This window comes from Mastigoproctus giganteus, chromosome 11 (genome assembly GCF_048544385.1).
Source record: "Mastigoproctus giganteus isolate SK-2022 chromosome 11, ASM4854438v1, whole genome shotgun sequence".
Taxonomy (NCBI): Eukaryota; Metazoa; Arthropoda; class Arachnida; order Uropygi; family Thelyphonidae; genus Mastigoproctus; species Mastigoproctus giganteus.
Genome location: NC_143585.1, coordinates 2982400 through 3002656, shown reverse-complemented (window position 1 = coordinate 3002656; position 20257 = coordinate 2982400). Strand labels below are relative to the sequence as shown.

At 38.3% G+C, this 20257-nt stretch overlaps 1 protein-coding gene across 2 annotated transcripts in view; it reads left to right on the top strand.

Annotated features, from left to right (window-relative positions):
• Mcm3 (minichromosome maintenance 3) overlaps positions 1-20257 on the top strand; it is a 180250-nt gene that overhangs the window by 103720 nt on the left and 56273 nt on the right. For both annotated transcript variants that reach the window (XM_090385070.1, XM_090385069.1), the window contains exon 13: positions 14847-14973. In XM_090385070.1, the coding sequence (XP_090241196.1) occupies positions 14847-14973 (127 nt within the window). The remainder of the gene's footprint in view (positions 1-14846; positions 14974-20257) is intronic.

Genomic DNA, 20257 nt, shown 5'->3' with positions numbered 1-20257 from the left:
AGTATAATGTCAACAAATATCTTCTTTCATATTCTCAACCTCCAACCCAATCAAAGTGCTAAGTACTATAGGTTCTAATACCTCTGGTGTTTGAAGGCATTCACAATATGAGATGTAAAAAATTATGCGTTTACTACGAACTAAAATGATGCTATGCACTAACTTGTTCGATTACCGAAATGTTTATATTGTTTTATTTTTTTTTAATATAAAAATAAAGAATTTCTATATTTAAAAAACATATTAAATAGGAAAACATCATTATAATAATACGCCTTGTATTCTTTATCACATACCTTTTGTGCGGGAAATTTCCAACTAGTGCCTACCTTCAATTTTTATTCACCTCTACTCAGATAGAGGTTTGCAAAGACAGTCTTATATTCCACTCAGATTATTCGCCAGTCACTTTTGATATCACTTTGATTTCTCATAACTTCAAATGCAGCTCCCATTCTTCACAGTTCAATTTAAAAATGGCTGACTAGCCTCTGCTCAACCTAGCTCTCATCAATATGGACAAGCAGCTCTTTGGCGCTGTCGATGACATCAGTGTGCTCCCCAATAACCTGTTCAACTGTGTCCACTCATTTATATCGAACATTGTTCCTCATTCTCATCTGACGGAATGCTCTGCCTACCTGCACTGGTATAACAGTGAATTAATAAGAGGGTCTGTCTTAGGCCTAGGCATGTGCCTAGGGCCCGTACTTTGCGGTGCCTGTAAATGGCAATTGACACAGCTAAAATCAATGATTTCCAGTAGCTCAATGACAAACATGAGCTCTCGTGTTCCTTATAAAAATGCAAATAAAATTATTATGGTATTTATATTGATACTTGTACCTGATTTTCATACCAAAAATAAATGCTTTATTCGAATACATGTGTTGTGTGTTATATTCTTAATTTTTACTCTTAGAAATATATGCAAATTTATTTGCCTTACATTTTTATATTGACCGTAATCCTCATTTTGGATTATAGTGTTATTATTATTATTTTTTATTATTAAAGTAGGGTGCAGGGGCCCTTCAAAATATTTTGCCTAGGACCAAAATACTCCAAAGATAGGCCCTGATTAATAAATAAAATTAAATCTAAAGAGTTTTGTAGGAACAAGTATAAGCAAACAGGTGACAGTGGATACTGTGAAATATTCAGTCAACTTCAAAGAAGTAAAATGCTCATATTAAAATCTTACAAAATGTATACAGAGTCAGTTCAGAATAGCAGGATAGTGATATTCTACTTACTCACAGAGATTTAACTATTCTGGAATTTCATGAAGCACAAGAATAAAACCAGTAGCAAGTTGTAACCCCATAACTCAAATGAAATCCTCTTATCTGACAAATTCAGTATTGCTCAAGAGTTTGCCAAAAATTTTTCCAGAATTCAAACTAAAAATAAATTTAGATCTACCTCATTTCCTGACTACCTCAGTTAAAGATGGTATCCTCATCAACCTCTTTATCACAGATTATGATTCAAAGTCGGCACTGAAAAGAAGAAAAATGACTACACTAGAGGTTCTGATAACATACCTGCTATATTTTGGAAAAAGACTGCCACCAATCTGAAACTCATCATATCTTCAACTTATCTCTCAGGCTGGGTAAGTATCCAAAACACTTTAAGGAGTTTCTATAGTTGAAACATAGAACATACACTGATGAGCCAAAACATTATGACCAGCGAGTCGTTATGCAAATCGAAGCAACTGCAGGTTAACTATGGTGTGTGCGTGGGTCAGGACATGGTATAAAAAACACCTGCTACTGAGCTCTGTTAATCAGTGTTACTCTTGTTCTTCAGATGGGAAAGGCAGCGGACTTAAGCGAGTTTGACAAAGGCCAAATTGTAATGGCCAGACGACTGGGTCAGAGCGTATCTGAAACAGCACGGCTGGTGGAGTGCTCATGGTCAGCCGTGGTTAGTACCTACTGAAAGTGGTCTGAGAAGTGAAAACCCACAAACTGCCTGTGATGTGTTGAACGACGATGGCTCATTGATGCTCGAGGTCAGCAAAGGCTCTCCTGGATGGTACGTGGCAACAGAAGGGTGACTGTGGCGCAACTCGCCGTTAATTGAATTGCTGGTGATGGGAGTAATGTGTCACAACACAAAGCACATCAAACCCTGCTGAAAGGCGCCTCCATAGCCAGGTGGGAAGGAGCAGCAGTGTGTAGCACACGCTTCTTGATTAGACCGGGGTTCGAGCCCGTCACCACCAAATACGGAGGATGCGGAAAGGTCAGGGAATGACCACCGCATATCCCGGAGCAATATGGCCTTAGTTGCTAATGCTCCTAAAAACCAAATAACTAACAAACAAACAAACATAACAAACCCTGCTGAAAATGGGGCTGTGCAGTAGCAGGTTGCTCTGAGTACCCATGCTAACCACGGTTCACCAGCGACAGTGCCTACAATGGGCACGCAAGCATTGAAACTGGACCTCGAGCAATTGGAAGAATTGCTCAAGGTCCAGGAGCGTCTGGTCTGATGAATCACGTTTCCTGTTACACCACATGGATGGCCGGGTACATGTGCATTATTTACCTGGGGAAGTGATGGCGCCTGGATGCACCAGGATGAAAACAAGCCAGTGGCGGTGGTGTCATGCTTTGGGCAATGTTCTGCTGTGATACCCTGGGGCCAGTCATCCATCTGCTGAGCACTCTGATGTCTACCACCTACCTAAACATCATTGCTGATCAGGTACACTCTTTCATGGCAACGGTCTTCCCCTCTGGCAGTGCCATCTTTCAGCAGGATAATGCGCCATGCCACACCACCAGATTGTTAGAGACTGGTTCGTGGAACGTGAGGAAGACTTCCAGGTATTGCCCTGGCCTCCAAATTCCACAGACATCCATCCCATCAAGCATCTGTGGTTTGCTGACCGGGCTAGCCAGGTGGGTAAAGTGTCTGCCTGGCAACCCAAAGGTTGTGGGTTCGAATCCCGCCTCGGGCTTGGATCAGTATAGTGCAAAAACTTTGGGAGGTGCATTATGGCCACAGAAGCCGATGCGCCAACAACTAACAAAAAAAAAAAAAAACCATCTGTGGTTTGTGTTGGACGGCAACTCCTATCTGCGGCGCCTCAACCATGGACTTTACAGGAGTTAAAGGATCTGCTGGTTACGTGTTGGTACCAGATACCACAAGAGACATTTAGAAATCTTGTAGTGTCCATGTCTCGCCGGGTTCGAGCTATTTTGGCTGCACATGGAGAACCAACATCATATTATGGATGGTCATAGATGGTCATAATGTTTTGGATCATCGGTGTATGTTTCAAATAAATATGTTGAAACATTCAACATATTTATTTAAAAGCTGACAGTTGTATTATAGGTCAACATACTTCCAGTTTACAAAAAAAAAAGGTGAATGTGTTGTGTCTGATTACTGACCCATATCCTTGCAAAACAGCCCCGATAAACGCTTTGACACAGTAGTACACAAACATCTCTTTGAATTCTTCAGGCCTTTCATGGACCCGGGTGCCAAGTGTTATAGTGATCAAGCGATTCTCAGTGATATCTAGAGTGTTTTTCACGAAGTTACAGTTTTGTTCATTTGTTAAAGTTTCTTTACGTTTTCATTAAGTAATAGTAAAATTAGTCTTACGAACTGTAACTAAGTTTCAGAAAAGAAAACCACCTTTCTTTTTTTTACCAGCCAGGTTACCAGCCCCAGCATGGGAGAAGAAATCCACTCTCTCAGGGCTAAAAGGAGCGAAGATGGATAACAAAATGTATCCACCTTTAGAGCCATTGAGCTCAAAACTAGTGACAAATGATACCAATAATGAATATTCTCAACTGAAGAGGGTTGAAAACAACCCCCCAAGAGGAGATACCAGCTTTCTTCATCTTACATTCACTATCAGATCAGCCTCTGAGCAAATTATCACCCTTCCTAGTGCAGAAATGCATTGATTCTGTTGCTGGTTCACCTAACTGATTTTTTATTATTATTATTATTATTATAATAATATTCAGTCGGGTGATCATCTGGTAGAGATGATCACCCTAACCTCAACATTCTGTGAAGCTATTAAAGCTCGCAACCGTTGGAGGACACCCAATAAAAGTTACTCCCCATGCCACCTTAAACTCCTCAAAGGGAGTAATAACAGAATGGGACTTATTACTTGTATCAGAGGAGGAAATTGTCCAAGAATTACATGATCGAATCGAAAGGTCATCCAAGCAAGGAGAATCAAGACCCAAAAAGATGGTACTCTGGTTCCAACCAGGAGTATAGTTCTTACTTTTAGCACTCCTAACTTACCAATATCTGTAAAAGCAGGCTACCTACATTGCTGTATCCGACCATACATTTCGAATCCCATCAGGTGATACTAATGTCAAAAATATGGACACTCACAAACTGCATATCGAGGTGAGGCAATATGTCTTAACTGTGTTCAAAGGAACGTAACCAATCTGAATGCACCATTATCACTCCGCATTGCCCGAACTGTAAGGGTAACCATCCGACTTTTTCAAAAACATGTGAACTATGGAAGCAAGGAAAACAAAGTGACAAAGACAGAAGCTGGAAGATAGATAATCAAAACAGAGACAAAGCGCACATATGCCACAACAACTACACATTTCCAGTCTGTAGGGATCCAAACTGAAGTATCAGTTCCTCCGAATATAACTATTGCGAATTGGGCATGTTTGTCGCTCTCAATTTCAAAACAGCATTCTACAGAACAAACAAGCTAGTAATTCCCCAATTACCATTCCTCAACAATAAAACCAAAAGTAACAAAAACCATGAAACAGCAATCACCACTCTCCACTGGAATGGGCATTGATGAACATCATGATTCAGATGATGGCATTTTAGAACTACATGCAACCAATGAGATGAATGTGACCTGCCCTGTCTTTCCTAAGAAAGACAAAATAAAAATAAATTGATACAAGAACTACAACTAAAATGCAGTCAGAAGCAAAAACAACCCATAAAATCACATAATGGAAAAAAAAAATCCTTCAGTGGAATTGTAGAGGCTTCCGGAATACAAAAGATGATTTGCAGGATCTTATCGATTGGTATGAACCAGCTGCCATAGCCTTACAATAAACTCTTTTAAATTTTCGAGTGTGTCCTACTGTTAAAAATTATGCTATCTTTAGACGAGATAAGAGTATTGATATGCTAGCTCATGGAGGGGTGGAAATTATTGTCAGAAACAATATTCCATCCAAACATGTTTCTCTTCAGATTACTTTTGAAGTAGTGGCAGTTTGCATTGTAGTTGGTATCACTGTCACAATAGCTTCTATGTATATCTCCCTCCAAAATTCTCTTTCACCTCAGACGACTTTTAGAAAGTCTAATAGATCAGCTATCATCTCCCTTCTGCTTATTCGGGGACTTCAACGCTCATCCACTATTGGGGGATCTCCAACAATAGACAAAAGTGGCAAGTTAATAGAATCCCTGCTTGATACTCATCATCTTACCTTGTTAAACACTGGCGCTACCTATATCCGTTTTTCTACAGGATCCATCACTGCAATAGATCTCTCAATCTGTTCTCCCTCCATATATGCCTATACGGAGTGGTCAGTTCTTGATAACCCACTAAACAGTGAACATTCACTATCAGATCACTCAGGTGTCACTCAATCTACCAATCCTTTATAAGATTCAAACACAAGTAAACTCGTCCCCATTGCAGTGCAACTGAAAAATTCCGTAGGGCACTCTGGCATGAATATGCCTCTCTAATTCAGTTTGATGATGATATAATTCAGTCTCAGCCATAGATAATGTCACCAATCATGTAATCAGCCAGATATTACAAGCTGCTACTTCTGCAATACCTAAATCTGTGATTGGGAAATGCAAACACAGCAGTTACTGATGGAATTTCCTGTTTAGCACACAAGCTAAACAGGAAAAAAATAGAGCTTGGAGTTTATTTCGAAAATTCTCTATAACTGGTAATCTTATTAACTTTAAAAGACTCAAGGCCAAGTTCTGCCAAATAAGAAGAAAAGTAAAGAAAGATGCCTGGATAAGTTTTACTTCTGCCATTAAAAAGGACATGGACAACAGCCTCATGTGGAAGAAAATCCAAGCATTTAATGGTAAATACGTGCAGTCCCCAGCCTCAATCCTAAACTGGAAAGGACAGGAGTTGTCTGCGCCAACAGAAATAGCCAATGCACTAGCCAAATCATTTTCCAGTATATCAGCAGTGCCTACATTCAGCCAAACCTTTCAAAAAATTCAGTCATCCTACATTAAATTAAGAAAAACATAAAATAAACTTCTCCACCGTGGTATCACACCTGTATAATCAACTATTTACATTAACAGAACTTTTAGAGTATCTCAATAAAACATCCAGTACTGCCGGATGTTTTATCCAGCAGTACTGGATGTCTGTTATGGTCCAGATGGAGTCTGTTATGTAATGTTAAAAAAACTAAATAACAAAGCAATAAACTCCCTGTTGAATTTCTACAACTGAATATTTTTAGAAAATGTACATCTGAAATTCTGGTGTCACTCAATTGTACTAGCATTTCTGAAGCCAGGGAATGATCATACCATCCTGCATAATTACAGGCCAGTTTCACTGAGTAGCTGTTTAGGCAAAATCTTAGAAAAAATGATGGTTCACAGGCAGCTAACATGGTTTCTAGAAATGAACAATCTGTTAAACCGAAACCAGTATGGGTTTCGGAAGAATTGCCCAACCTTAGACACGATGATCAAAATAGAAGCAAACATCCGCAATGCTTTCGTAAGGAGTTAACATCTGGTTATGGTTAATCTTAACATTGAGAAAGCCTTCAATACCACTTGGAGATATAATGACCTCCAGGACCTTCGTTCTTTTGGTCTGAGGGGGCAATTACCCCAATTTATAAAAAACTTCCTGCGCCACAGAATGTTTCAGGTCAGATATATGAACAGTTTGTCTAAATCATTTGAACAAGAGGAGGGTGTACTGCAGGGTTCCATCCTAAGTGCAACATTATTCACAATAAGAATTACAAATATGACAAGACATACCAAAAACAGTTGAATTATACATGTTTGCCGATGACCTCATTATCTCTTGTCAGTCACAAACGATGAATGCCTTTAAAAGGCAACTTCAGCTATCCGTAGCCAGAATAGAATTGTGGGCGCGATGGAATAGATATTCTTTAGCAGAAAATAAATCAACTACAATTCATTTCTGTAAAAGCAAACTACATCCAGATCCTGAAATATATTTAAAAAACAACCTGATTCCTCTTACCAACGATTTTCGTTTATTGGGTTTATATCTAGAAAATAAACTTAATTTTTCCAATCACATAGACTACCTTAGAATGGCTTGTTTAAAGAAACTAAACATCTTAAGAGCTGTCTCCGCTAACTCCTGGGGTGTCCATAGACACTCACTCTTACAACTTTATAAAACCTTGATTTGGTCCCATTTAGATTACAGATCACCTTTATCACTCTGCAAGAAACAGTTCCTTGTTTCGTCTGAATACCATTCAACGGGAGCCGTCAGAACATCTCCAGTCCACAGTCTGTATATTGAGCAAATGAACCTCCACTGCACCTTAGATGAAAATGCTTGCTATGTGACTATGCTACAAAATTTAAAGATATTCCATCTCATCCCAGGTGGGAATACCTGTTTGACTTTCGGTATATAAAGCTATATAATAATAAACCTAATGAAAACTGCCCTGCAGGTCTTAGATTGCCTTGGTGGATTGAGTAAGCTGAATTGATAGTATTCTTCTTACTGAGACAATACACATTGAGCGTGGATACAAATTCAAGTTAAGGAAGGGCAATTGCAGTTTGCCTTTAGCCAGTAGTTGGTTGATTTGTTGGAACAGGCTTCCATCTGATGTGGAAGTGGATGGTTTGAATAAATTCAGAGAACAAGACAAAAATTCCTTGACTGTATGGATGGGTGAAGTTTTTTTTTTTTTTTTTTTTTTTGTTGATACTATATAAGCTTGCTTTCTTGCATCATATGCCTCTACTAATTCTAAGAAGCACTGCAGGATCACCTAGACAAGACTGCAGTTATAGTTTGGACACAGCATGGGTTTGTTAAGGGGAAGTCTTGTCTGACAAATTTGATTGCATATTATGATGTGGTCAAAAAGGAACTGCATGCAAAAAATAATTTTGATATCATATACTTGGATTTCAGGAACGCTTTTGATATTGTTGTACATAGAAGACTACTGTACAAATAGAGCAGTGGCATTAAGGGCAAATTGCTGCTATGGATAAAGGGATGGTTGAGTGAGAGGAGACAGAGTGGTAATCAATGGACACTGTTCTTCATGGACTAATGTTATTAGTTGAGTCTCCCAGGATTCGGTGTTGGATCCATTGTTGGTTTATGTATTTATTAATGATATTGATGAAGGTATATCAGGTTAATGTCCAAGTTTGCAGATGATAAGAAGATGGCACGGTTGTTAATGATAGTAAGTATGATACACTACTGCAACAGGATCTAGAAAAGTTTAGCAGGTGGGCTGAGAAGAAGCAACTGAAGTTTAACATTGACAAATGTAAAGTACCTGCATATAGATAGCAGCAACCTCAGAGTTACATATCAGAGTTACAGAATTACTACACTCAGTGTAATGGTAGAGAATGAAAAGGACCTGGGGGCAATTGTGCAGCCAGATATGAAGTTTTCTGAGCAGTGCAGACAGTCTGCAAGAGTAGCTCATGGTGTCTTGTCAATGATATACAGGAATTTTTCCAGCAGGGATAAGGAGATGATTATCCCTTTGTATAAGGCAATGGTCAGGCCACATTTTGAGTACTGCATACAGGTCTGGAGGCCTCATTTTAGGAAGGATATAGAGCTACTTGAATGAGTGCAGAGAAGGGCAACAAGATTGGCAAAATGAATAAAAGGGTTGCTCTTATGAAGAAAGGCTTAAGTTCTGAAAATTGCAACATCTGGAGACTAGGCATGTGACGTGATCAGATTGAGGTGTATAAAGCTTTGAATGGTTTGAGCAAGCTCAATGCTGATGGGATTATTCCTCTTGCTCAGATTAGTCATCTGAGGGAACATAAATTCAAATCGAGGAAAGACAGTTGTAGAACAGATGTACAGAAATTTGCCTTTAGCCAGCTGGTGGTTGATTGCTGGAACAAACTTCTATCTCTCATTGTGGAAGTTGACAGCTTAAATAAATTCAAGGCACAACTAGCTTGGAGTGAATGGATGGTTGAAATGGGAAGGGTATTTTTTGGCTAATGCTGTATAAGCTTGCTTTCTTGCATCGTATGTCTCTGCTAATGTTAACATAGGAAAAATTACGACAATTTTTTTCTGTGATTTCATTTTTTAAAATAATTTTATTCTAACATTGAGTAATTAAGTCAACCCAACAAAAAATTTATATTTAAAAGTATTCATGTACAAAAGTTTTCATTTTTACACTGCAACAACCCATTAACTCAGAGTTGACCTCCCTAGCAAAAGGTTCACTGCTGAAAGGACCAAAGGTTACAATAACAATATTGGACATATTTTAAGAAAGAAACATACAGTCAAACTTGGTTATAACGAGAATCAAGGGACTGACAAAATTTCCTTGTTATAACCGTTACTCAGTTATATCTGTGATGAGATATAGGATCTGCCTCCTATTTTTATTTTATTTTTTTTTCAATAACTTGATTAAAAGATGGATTCAAAAAACAAAAGAAATATTAGAGAGAAAAATTAATACAGTATTAGTATACACCTACATATTATTTGTATTAATATGCTTTTTAAATCAATCCAGCCAATTGTTGTTACATACAAAATCGTTGTGTCCAAATTGTTTAGCAAATTTTTCTGCTTGGGCCTCCAAGATCAGATCGTCTATTGAAAATCCAGCACTTCTTTGTGTAGTGAACCATTGAAGCAATGCTTCATTGGCATTTGTAACCTTGCATTTTTTTTTTTTATCAGTTATGTTCTTTACCAGTGCCGTTATGTAAACATGTTTATTCTTCCACAATGCCATTACTGTTGAAGAGGACAAAAACTTTTTACACACTTCAACATTTTTTGCACCACGTTCTAACTCACGAATAATTTCGACTTTTTCACAAATCGAGAGACACTTTCTTTTGTTAGTAGATGTGTTTCCAAAGGAAGGGTTAGTTTCTAACTGATTTTATTTAAATGACAGTAAAGTGATCTGCATACAAAGTTCTTAGAAGTCCAAAAATGCATACAAAGTTCATAGAAATCCTGAAATGCATACAAAATTCTTAGAAATCTCGAAATGCATACAAAATTCTTAGAAATAAATTTAAGGTTCAGTGAATAAAAGACAATCTGTAAATAGGATAATGTGACAAGCAGAATGCCAATGCACTATTGTATAGTCCCCGTCCCTGAAAGAACAAGGTCATAAACTGGCCGCTAATCTGATGCAATGCGGGTGGTCATTAAAACTGAGTCGCCCTTTTCATTTTTGTCTATTCCAAGAATTGAGTTTTTTCAACCCCTAGCAACTAAGAATGTTTGCATAGTTACCAAATTTTGTACAGTATATCCGTGTAGTACTTTCGTTATAACACCGAGCGATTGTATGGGAATATGTGTAAATTAAAATCATTATGGCTTTTTGCTCATTACAGTCGTGATCTCATTATTTCCGTGCTCGTTATAACCAAATTCGAATGTATTTTTTGTAGAGCCGTATGATGCAAGAAAGCAAGCTTATATAGCATCAGCCAAAAAAAAAAAAAAAAATCCCTCACTCCCTTCCCATTTCAAAAAACCCTTCCCACTTCACCCCTCCATTCACTCCAAATGCTTGTCTAGTTCTGCCTTGAACTTATTTAAGTTTTCAACCTCCACTACTACAGATTGAAGTTTGTTCCAACTATCTACTACCCGCTGGCTAAAGGCAAATATCTACACGTCTTTCCTCAGTTTGAATTTATGTCCCCTCAGGTGAGTAATCTGAGCAAGAGGGAGAATCCCATCAGCATTGAGCTTACTCAAACCTTTCAAGGCCTTACACACCTCAATTAGATCCCTTCGCAGGTTCCTAGTCTCCAGACTCTGCAATTTGCACAACTTAAAGTCTTTCTTGGTAAGAGCAACTTTTTGTTGCCATTCTACTCATTATTCTCATTTCCCTTCTCTGTACTTGTTCCCGCAGCTCTACATCCTTCCTAAAATGAGGCCACCAGACCTGTATGCAATACTCAAGGTATGGTGTGACCATTTCCTTATACAAGGGTACAATCACCTCCTTATCCCTGCTGGGGCAGGCGCCTCCGTAGCCAGGTGGGAAGGAGCAGCAGGACACCATGAGCTTCTCTTACAGTCTGTCTGCACTGTTCAAAAAACTTCATATCTGACTGTACAATTACCCTTAGGTCCTTTTCATTCTCTACTGCCCTGAGTGTAGTACCACACAGTTGGTACATTGCTCTGTGGTTACTGCTAGCCATATGCAATATTTTATATTTGTCAATGTTAAACTTCAGTTGACACCTCTCAGCCCATCTGCTCAACATTTCTAGATCCTGTTGCAGTAGTATACTATCATTACTATTATTTACAACCCTGCCAACCTTCGAATTGTCTGCAAACTTACATTAACCTTGATATAGCTTGATCAATATCATTGATAAATATACAAAACAACAGTGGGCCCAACACCGAACCCTGAGGTACAACACTAATAACATTAGTCCACATAGAGCAGTACTCACTGATTACCACTCTATCTTCTCCCATTCAACCCCCCTTTTATCCATTGCAGCAACTTGCCCTTAATGCCATACTGCTCCAATTCATACAGCAGTCTTCGATGTGCAACAGTATCAAAAGTTTTCCTGAAATCTAAGTATGATATCAAAATTATTTTTTGCATTCAGTTCCTTTGTGACCACATCATAGTATCCAATCAGATTGGTCAGACAAGACTTCCCCTTGGCAAACCCATGCTGTGTCTGAATTATTACTGCTGTCTTGTCTAGATGATTCTGCAATGCTTTAACCAGTGACTCCATTATTTTCCCCTGGACAAAAGTTAAACTAACAGATCTGTAATTACTTGTGTCACCCTTTGATCCCCCTTGTGAATTGGGGACACATTTTGACATCTCCAGTCCAATGGGGTTCTCTCTTCAGTCCAAGGAAGCTTTCATGATTATGGTTAAGGCTTTGCTTACTTCCTTTGCTGCCTCCTTTAATATAACTGGATAGATCCCATCCAGTTATATTAAATTATCAAACTCTAGCTTCCTTCTAGAGTTTGGCCTCTGGCCTCCTCTAAAGACGTCTTCATTTGTGAATATAGATGCAAAATACTTATTCAGTTTGTCATGTACCTCAGCGGGTTCATCAACAATTGAACCGTCTATATCAAGTGGACCAATCTGATTCATCCCCTTCCTTCTAGAGTTTACATAAGTAAAGAAGTCTTTGCTGGTTTTGTTTGCATCCTTTGCAAAGATTTCTCATAATCTTTCTTTGCTTGACTAACCTCCTTTGTGACTTGATTACAGACTAGCATATATATCTTCTGTTTCACCTGATAAGTTATATGCATCCCATGCATTTTTCTTCTTTGCCACGAGTCTCATTAGTTCATCTGCCATCCATTTAAGCCTAAACTTTGAACAGTATTTCTTTAACCAGTGCCTCCATTAATTTCCATGGAACGGAATTTAAACTAACAGGTCTGTAATTACTAGTGGCACCCTTTGATCCTCCTTTGTGAATTGGGATCAGATTTGTACATCTCCAGCCATGGGGACCTCCCTCGAGTCCAACGAAGCTCTCATAATTATGACTAATGTTTTGCTTACTTCTTATAACTGGATAGATCTCATCCACTTCAACAATTTCTCCTCCATGTTCCTCTCTGTTATTACAGAGTCATTTAGCTCCCTGATAGTTTGATAAACATCTGGCCTCCACCTCTCTATAGAATTCCTCATGTGTGAGTGTAGATGCAAAATACTCATTCAGTTTGTCATCAACAGTCGAACAATTGAACCATTGATATCAAGTGGTAAAATCTGATTACTCCCCTTCCTCCTAGAATTTACTTAAGTAAAGAAGTCTTTGATGTTGTTCTTTCCATCCTTTGCTAAAGATTTCTTGTAATCTGCCATTGCTTGATTACGCTGACTTGATTATTGACTGGCATATATAGCTTATATCTACCATAGGCTCTGTGTCTCCTGATAATTTATATGCATAACATGCATTTTTATTCTCTGCCATGAGTCTCAGTAGTTTATTTGACATCCATTTAGGCCTAAACCTTGAACAATATTCCTTAGTTGGTATGAAAAGCATAGTGGCTTTCAAGATTAATTCTTTGAATACTTCCCATTTAGAATTTGCTGTTTTTAACGTCATCAGTTGGTCGCATTGCATAGAATTTAAATACTGTCTCAGACCACCATAGTCACCTTTAAGAAAGCAAAAACCCTTCCCTTTACTCCTGATGGTAATTACATCTTTGTGTAATTAAGTAAAAAAAAAATCAGCACACTGTGATCACTGCCACCTAGTGATTCCTTTATCTTCAGATTCATAATGCATGAAGAATCACTACCGATAATCAGATCAAGAGTATTACTCCCACCATCCTCCTCAACTTGAATTTATGATCCCTCGTGTGTAGTCCCAGCAAATGGAAGATGCTATTAGCTTTTAGCTTACTCAATCCATTCAAGGCGTTAAATGCTTCAATCAGATTTTCTCGAAGGCCTCTAATTTCGAAATGCTGCAGTTTGCAGCATTTCGAAACTAGAGGCCTGCGGGGAAATCCGGATGAGGCATTTAAAGCCTTGAATGGATTGAGTAAGCTTTCATCTTTTTATTAAGCTTTGACTAAATGCATATTTCTCGTAAGCTGAAAGTAATGAATGGATTCAGTTCTGCAAATTGCAGAACTGAAGCCTAGAGCCATGCAAATGTACTTGGGGGGCCCGTGTGCAAATAGGATTAAGGGGCCTCCTTTGTTTATGTTGGGATTTTGATGGCTCCCTAAATTGGGGCCCCCCTAGATTGTGATTTGCACAGCCCTGCTGTGAAGCCCTTTCTAGGTAAGAGTACCCTTTTTGTTCCCTTCCTTTAATTGGCCTTCTCTGCACCTGTTCCAGCAGATCTACATCCTTACTAAAATGAGTCGTTATATAGAGGGATAATCACCTCCTTATCCCAGCTAGCAAATTTTCTGTAAATCATTGACATAACCACATAAGCTGCCCTGGCAACATATCTGCACTGCTCAGAGAATTTCATAATCTGACTACACAATTACCCCCAGGTCTTTTTCATTCCACACTACCTTGAGTGTAGTACCACACAGTTGATAAGTTACTCTGTGGTTACTGCCACCCATATGGATTAACTTGCATTTGTCAATGTTAAACTTCAATTGCCATTTCTCAGACCATTGACCAATTTTCATAAATCTTGTTGCAATAGCTCACCCTGATGACTGTACTTAACCACCCTGCCAACCATTGTATTATCTGCAAACTTAGATATTAACCCTGATACACCTTCACCAATATCATTGATAAATATTGAAAACAGCAATCACCCCAGCACAGAATCCAGAGGAACTCCACTAAAAACATTAGCCTCTCCCAGTGAGTGAGAAGTGGCAAAAACACTATACTGTTATCAAAGACTTTTTTTTTAATGAGAAATCACAACAGATATTTTATAAAATGTTAAGATTCATTGTAGAAACCACTATAGGTTTGAATTAACAGAAATTAATATATTTTTATACATATTAATTTATTGTGTGTTTTCTTTTTTTTTTCATTAGCATTGCCCTTCCAGAGCAGTGCTGATTTTCTGGCAACTAAAGACCCAGATATTGTAGAGCAACAAGAGGGAGAAACAACCATATATGAAAAGCATGATGCTCTTCTTCATGGCACTAAATCAAAGATGTAAATATGTTTATTTTGTTTTTAGCACTCTCTCTCTCTCTCTCTCTCTCTCTCTCTCTCTCTCTCTCTCTCTCTCTCTCAGCACTTTAAATGGAGAAGAGAAAGTGTTATAAGCAAGGCCCCATCTTCCTTTTGGGAACCTAAGTGATTCCTTTAAGTACTATTAAAGGAACCCATTTAGGGTGCATGTTCATACACAGGGAATTTTTTTTTTTTTTTAGCCAGAACAGAGAATGCATTGTGTGTTTGAGTAGTGTCTTGATAGAGTATTCAAACATCCTTCGACAGTTCAGGTCTTTTCCTTCAAATTTTTCATGCAGCCTTGTCAGAACTTCAGTGTAATATGAGGACCGGTACGAAAGTAATGCCTCCTAATTTTTTGCTTTCAAATGTGGAACTGAAGATCATTTCACATGTCAGTGAGTGACCACTAGAGGTCTCTAGTTTCACCATATTGAATAGCACTGTAATTAGTCTTTTGAGTACAGCACACAGATAGTTCAAAATGGTGGATGTTACAGATATACATGTCAAGCAAAGAGTGGTGATTGAAGGGAGTGAAGGGGAGGTTTTTCTTTCACTCATAGTCACACAAGTGAAGAAACCTGGGTCCACCATTATGACCCTGAAACAAAGAGACAATCTGGAGTGGCACCATCAAAATTCACCATGCAAGAAGTTCAAAAGACAGCCTTCTGTCAGTGAAGTCACGGTGACAGTGTTTTGGTACAAAGATGGGGTCTTGCTTGTGGACTTCTTGGAGTGTGGCACCTCAATCAACTCAGATTGATATGTGGAAATGTTGAAAAAGTTGAAAGCTCGCATTTGTCGAGTTCGACCAGACAAAAATCTTAATGAGGTTCTTCTCCATGACAACGCATGACCCCACACCAGTCTGCACACAATGGTGGCCATTGCAAAACTGGGGTGCACTGTTCTTCCTCACCCCCCCCTCTCATAGTCCAGATCTTGCACCTTCTGACTATCACCGCTTTAGCCTACTGAAGGATGCACTCCATGGAACCCATTTTGCAGATGATGACAAGCTCAAGAACACACTTTGCGAAGCCCTCTGGAGCAAGAATAATGACTTTTATGGGATTGGAATACAGCATCTGACTTGGAGATGGCAGAAGTGCATAGAAAATGATGTTGACTTTTTGAAAATATAGCACTACGTTTATATAACACTATGATTGAGGATTAATTGATGTAAAAGGCATAGTTGTAGGAATTAAATTTTCTGAGAAAAAAAATAGGAGGCATTACTTTCTTACTGCTCCTCGTATGTTTGATTTAATGGGACATATTCAGCCCTAATTCCTTTAATATCGAAGACAACAAGAAGCATGGTTTTCATTCTTGATTTTAACATTCATGTTTTTTTTTCATCTGGGGATTGTTTTGTCTTCCATTGCATTGACTGTCTTTCAATTGCTCGGTTCTACTGGAACAGCCAACTTTCATCCCAAGTAATTACAGTATTCAGAAAGTCTGGATCTTCAAAACATCAAACTGGAAGTCTCCTCATTCTTTGATCTTCATTAAAAAATTTTGGTGCCCATCTTTGTACTTTTCTTATTGCCAAAATTTTCATTTAAAATTTGTCTAACCATTTCCTTGTCCATATTGAGTTCTGCTGCAACCATTTGATATCATTTAAGCAACCATAATGCTTAAATGATAGATCGCTTCTAATCAGTCCTTTCCTGGTCAACATTTTCATCAGTTTTCATGGATACCAGATGACCTGGTCATTCATTCACTTTCTCTCTTCCTTCTAAAAATCTTTTATGCTATTTATCTGTTCAAACACGAATTATTGATATAGTATCTTCTACCTAAACTCGATGTAACACTTATAACTTTCTTAGTTTTGTTAAAAATTTGAGGTTGATTCATTGTTTGATTCTTTTGTCTGTCATTATTCCAGTAAAACACAAGGTAATGAAAACCTCTCTTACTGCAGAACTAATCAGTTTGTTGGAATATGACTTGGCAGACAACTAGGAAAAGGTTCTAGGTCGACTACTGTGCCTTTGTTTTGATACCACATGCAGCCACTATACTTTTGTGTGTGTGTGTGTGTGTGTGTGTGTTTTTTTATATATATATATTTATTTTATTTTATTATTTTTTTATTGTGGTGTTTATGAAGCAATTGTTACTATGTGTGTTGGAAACTTGCACACTTAATTTGCATTTTATGGTACTTTCAAACTTTTTTTTTTTTTTTTGAATGCTATAAAAAAACTGAAAAATTTTAAAAAGATTTTATTAAATAAACATACCTTAAGTATCATAAACATGATAGTTTGAGAAATAATGCTTGTGCTATGTTCTGCTTTTCTATCTATACTGCAATAAAAAGACATTTTCCCTCCTGTGATAGTGACAGAGCATGGACTTTGGCTCTTTCGAAATGACTATATTATTCACAAGTCGACCTAAAATAACCAGTATTGTTTTTATTGAATGATATCACCTGGTAGGTGACTTTGTTCATTAAAAATCTTGAAAGCACTGTTTTGATCAGTTTCAAAACTATTTGGTTTCATCATCAGATTACAGGTAGTATCAGTTAGAAACCGCGTGCTGAACAGTGAATTTAGTGCTAAACAGTGCTAGTGTGTTCGCATTTGAGGTGAGCGGATGCACTTTGTCAGGGCTCCTCAGTTAAGTGGATTGGATTACTGTTGGTTAGTGCTTTTAAATATTTGATTTATTTAGATATTGTTGGATTATTTTGTTATAGGTTTTCCTGTAACAGTTTGATTTTTATAATATTATAGATATCATTTTTAAAGTTAATTTTCATTGATATTTAGCTAATTTTATAATGGTAGTTACGAGATCTGCCTTAAACATGTCACAGGGTATCGTGACTCACGCGGAAATAGCCGATGGCGATTTACGGGTGAGTCATGATTTAATCCATTGCGGAACCTGTGGAATGTTTTCCAAGGTCGACCTGGTGACTAATCATAACTCACCTGGGGATTCTTTTCTTTGTGATCGATGTAAGGAGTGCACCGATCTTAAATTACAATTTGGTGCACTGATGGAACAATTTGAGTCACTGAAAAAACGGGTGCTTGCCCTCGAGAATAATACATCTGGGAGCTCGTCAGGGACTCAAGACTCCAGCAATCTACCAAGTGATGCACACCTGATTTGGGCCTCAAAACAGAAAAACCAAGTGCAAAATACTCTGGTTAAAAAGGACATTGTTTTATTAGGAGACTCCATTGTCAGGGAAACAGGGAATATTTTTTGTAATAATGATAGGTGGAGTAGAACCAGGGTATGTCTGCCAGGAGCAACTATTAATGATGTCACCAACAGATTGTCAGATTTTAAGGGGGGGTTAAGAGAATATTGTTATTCATGTGGGGACTAATGACATTAAACGTACACAATCTGACGATTTGTTGGAAAAATACAGGACCATGCTGAGGAAATGCCGCGAGCTAGGCCACAATGTCTGTGTGTCTGCAATTCTGCCCAGACACGATAGGAAGGATTATATGTTAAAAGCCTTGTGGATTAACTCAAGACTTGAAGGACTCTGCAAGGCTTTAGGGGGGGAAATTTCTATCAGCATGACCCACACTTGTAGGTAGAAGGAATTTGTTTTGTAGAGACGGGATACACTTAAACAAAGGTGGTGCAAACGTTTTTGCCAGTATTATTGAGAATACCTTAAAGGTTCAGGGAAACTGCTAGTTAGGGGGGATGTGGGTAATACTGACACGCGTTTATCTGATAATATTGGTCAAAGTAACTCTTACACATACCTCAAGAGTTCTTATCTGTTACCACAACTGGTCATATTATCTAGATGTTCTGGGGCCAGAAACGTTTCAAGTGAGCGGGTAGTTAATGCCAGGGAAGAGAGCCTAAAAAAACTTCAAGGGTTGTGTTAGGGTTGTTAAATATACAAAAACAGTAAGTCTTAATTGTTTATATAGTAATATTAGAAATGCCTCAATAAAATGAGTGAATTCGAACTGCTGGTTAAAACAAGTAATGCGGACATAATAGGGCTTACGGAAACGTGGTGCCACCCGGAAATAGGGGATGATGAGTTTCAGTATGGCTTGTATAATGTATTTAGGAAGGATAGGATAGATAGAAGGGGTGGTGGGGTAATGCTTCTTATCAGAAGCAGCCTGAGTGCGACGATAGCTTTCCCGGATTCAGACGTTTCACATGCTAGTATAGAATCTGTATGGTGTGAGATAGTTGGAAACAAAGGTATAATGCGAGTAGGAGAAATCTACAGACCAGGTGATTGTGAAGATTATGGCGAAAGCCTCTACATGCATATGGAATGGGCAAGTAAGCGTCAATGTCTTATTATGGGTGATTTCAATTTGCTTCTAATTGATTGCAGTAAACTAAATCAACTAGATGACTGTTATTTGTATCAACATGTCAGGGAAAGTACTAGAGAAAAGAATATCCTAGACCTCATCATCACCCATGAATCAGATGACATAACAGGACTGACAGTAGAGGAACCAGTAGCAGGAAGTGATCACGGAGTTCTACGGTGGATGATGATGAGAGAGGTAGCAGAAGTAAAAGGCAAAGGAATGGGTTTTAATTTCAGAAAAGGAAATTACGATGCCTTAAGGTACTACATGGCCTTTTTAACTGGGTAGATGTCGCACAGAGAACGAATACAATTGAACTGTGATATGCTTTTAAAACATTAATCACAGATGCCTTGAATGCGTATTTACCATTAAAAAAATACTCCACGAGGAGGTTATTTGGTTTTTTATTTTTTTATTTTTTTATTTTTTTTAAGGAGCATTAGCAACTAAGGCCATATTGCTCCAGGGATATGCGGTGGTCGTTCCCTGACCTTTCCGCATCCTCCGTATTTGGTGGCTCCGGTCTAATCAAGAAGCGTGTGCTACGCACTGCTGCTCCTGCCCACCTGGCTACGGAGGCGCCTCCACAAGGAGGGGTTCCAAGTTGGATGAATAGTGAAGTTGCCACATTACTTGAGCAGAAAAAGGTGGCATGGAAAGGTTACAGAGCAATAAAAAGTACTGAAGCCTATAACAGCTACAAGGTGATGTGTAATAGAGCCACAGAAAAGGTTCGACAGGCAAAGGCAGTTTATGAGAAATCACTAGCAAACAGAGCAAAGAGGGGGGGATAAAGAATTCTTCACATATATAAATGCCAAGAAGAGCAGGACAAACCAGATCGGACCTTTACGTAAAGGAAAGGGGATAGTATTAAATACACCAGCTGCCGTTGCAGATGA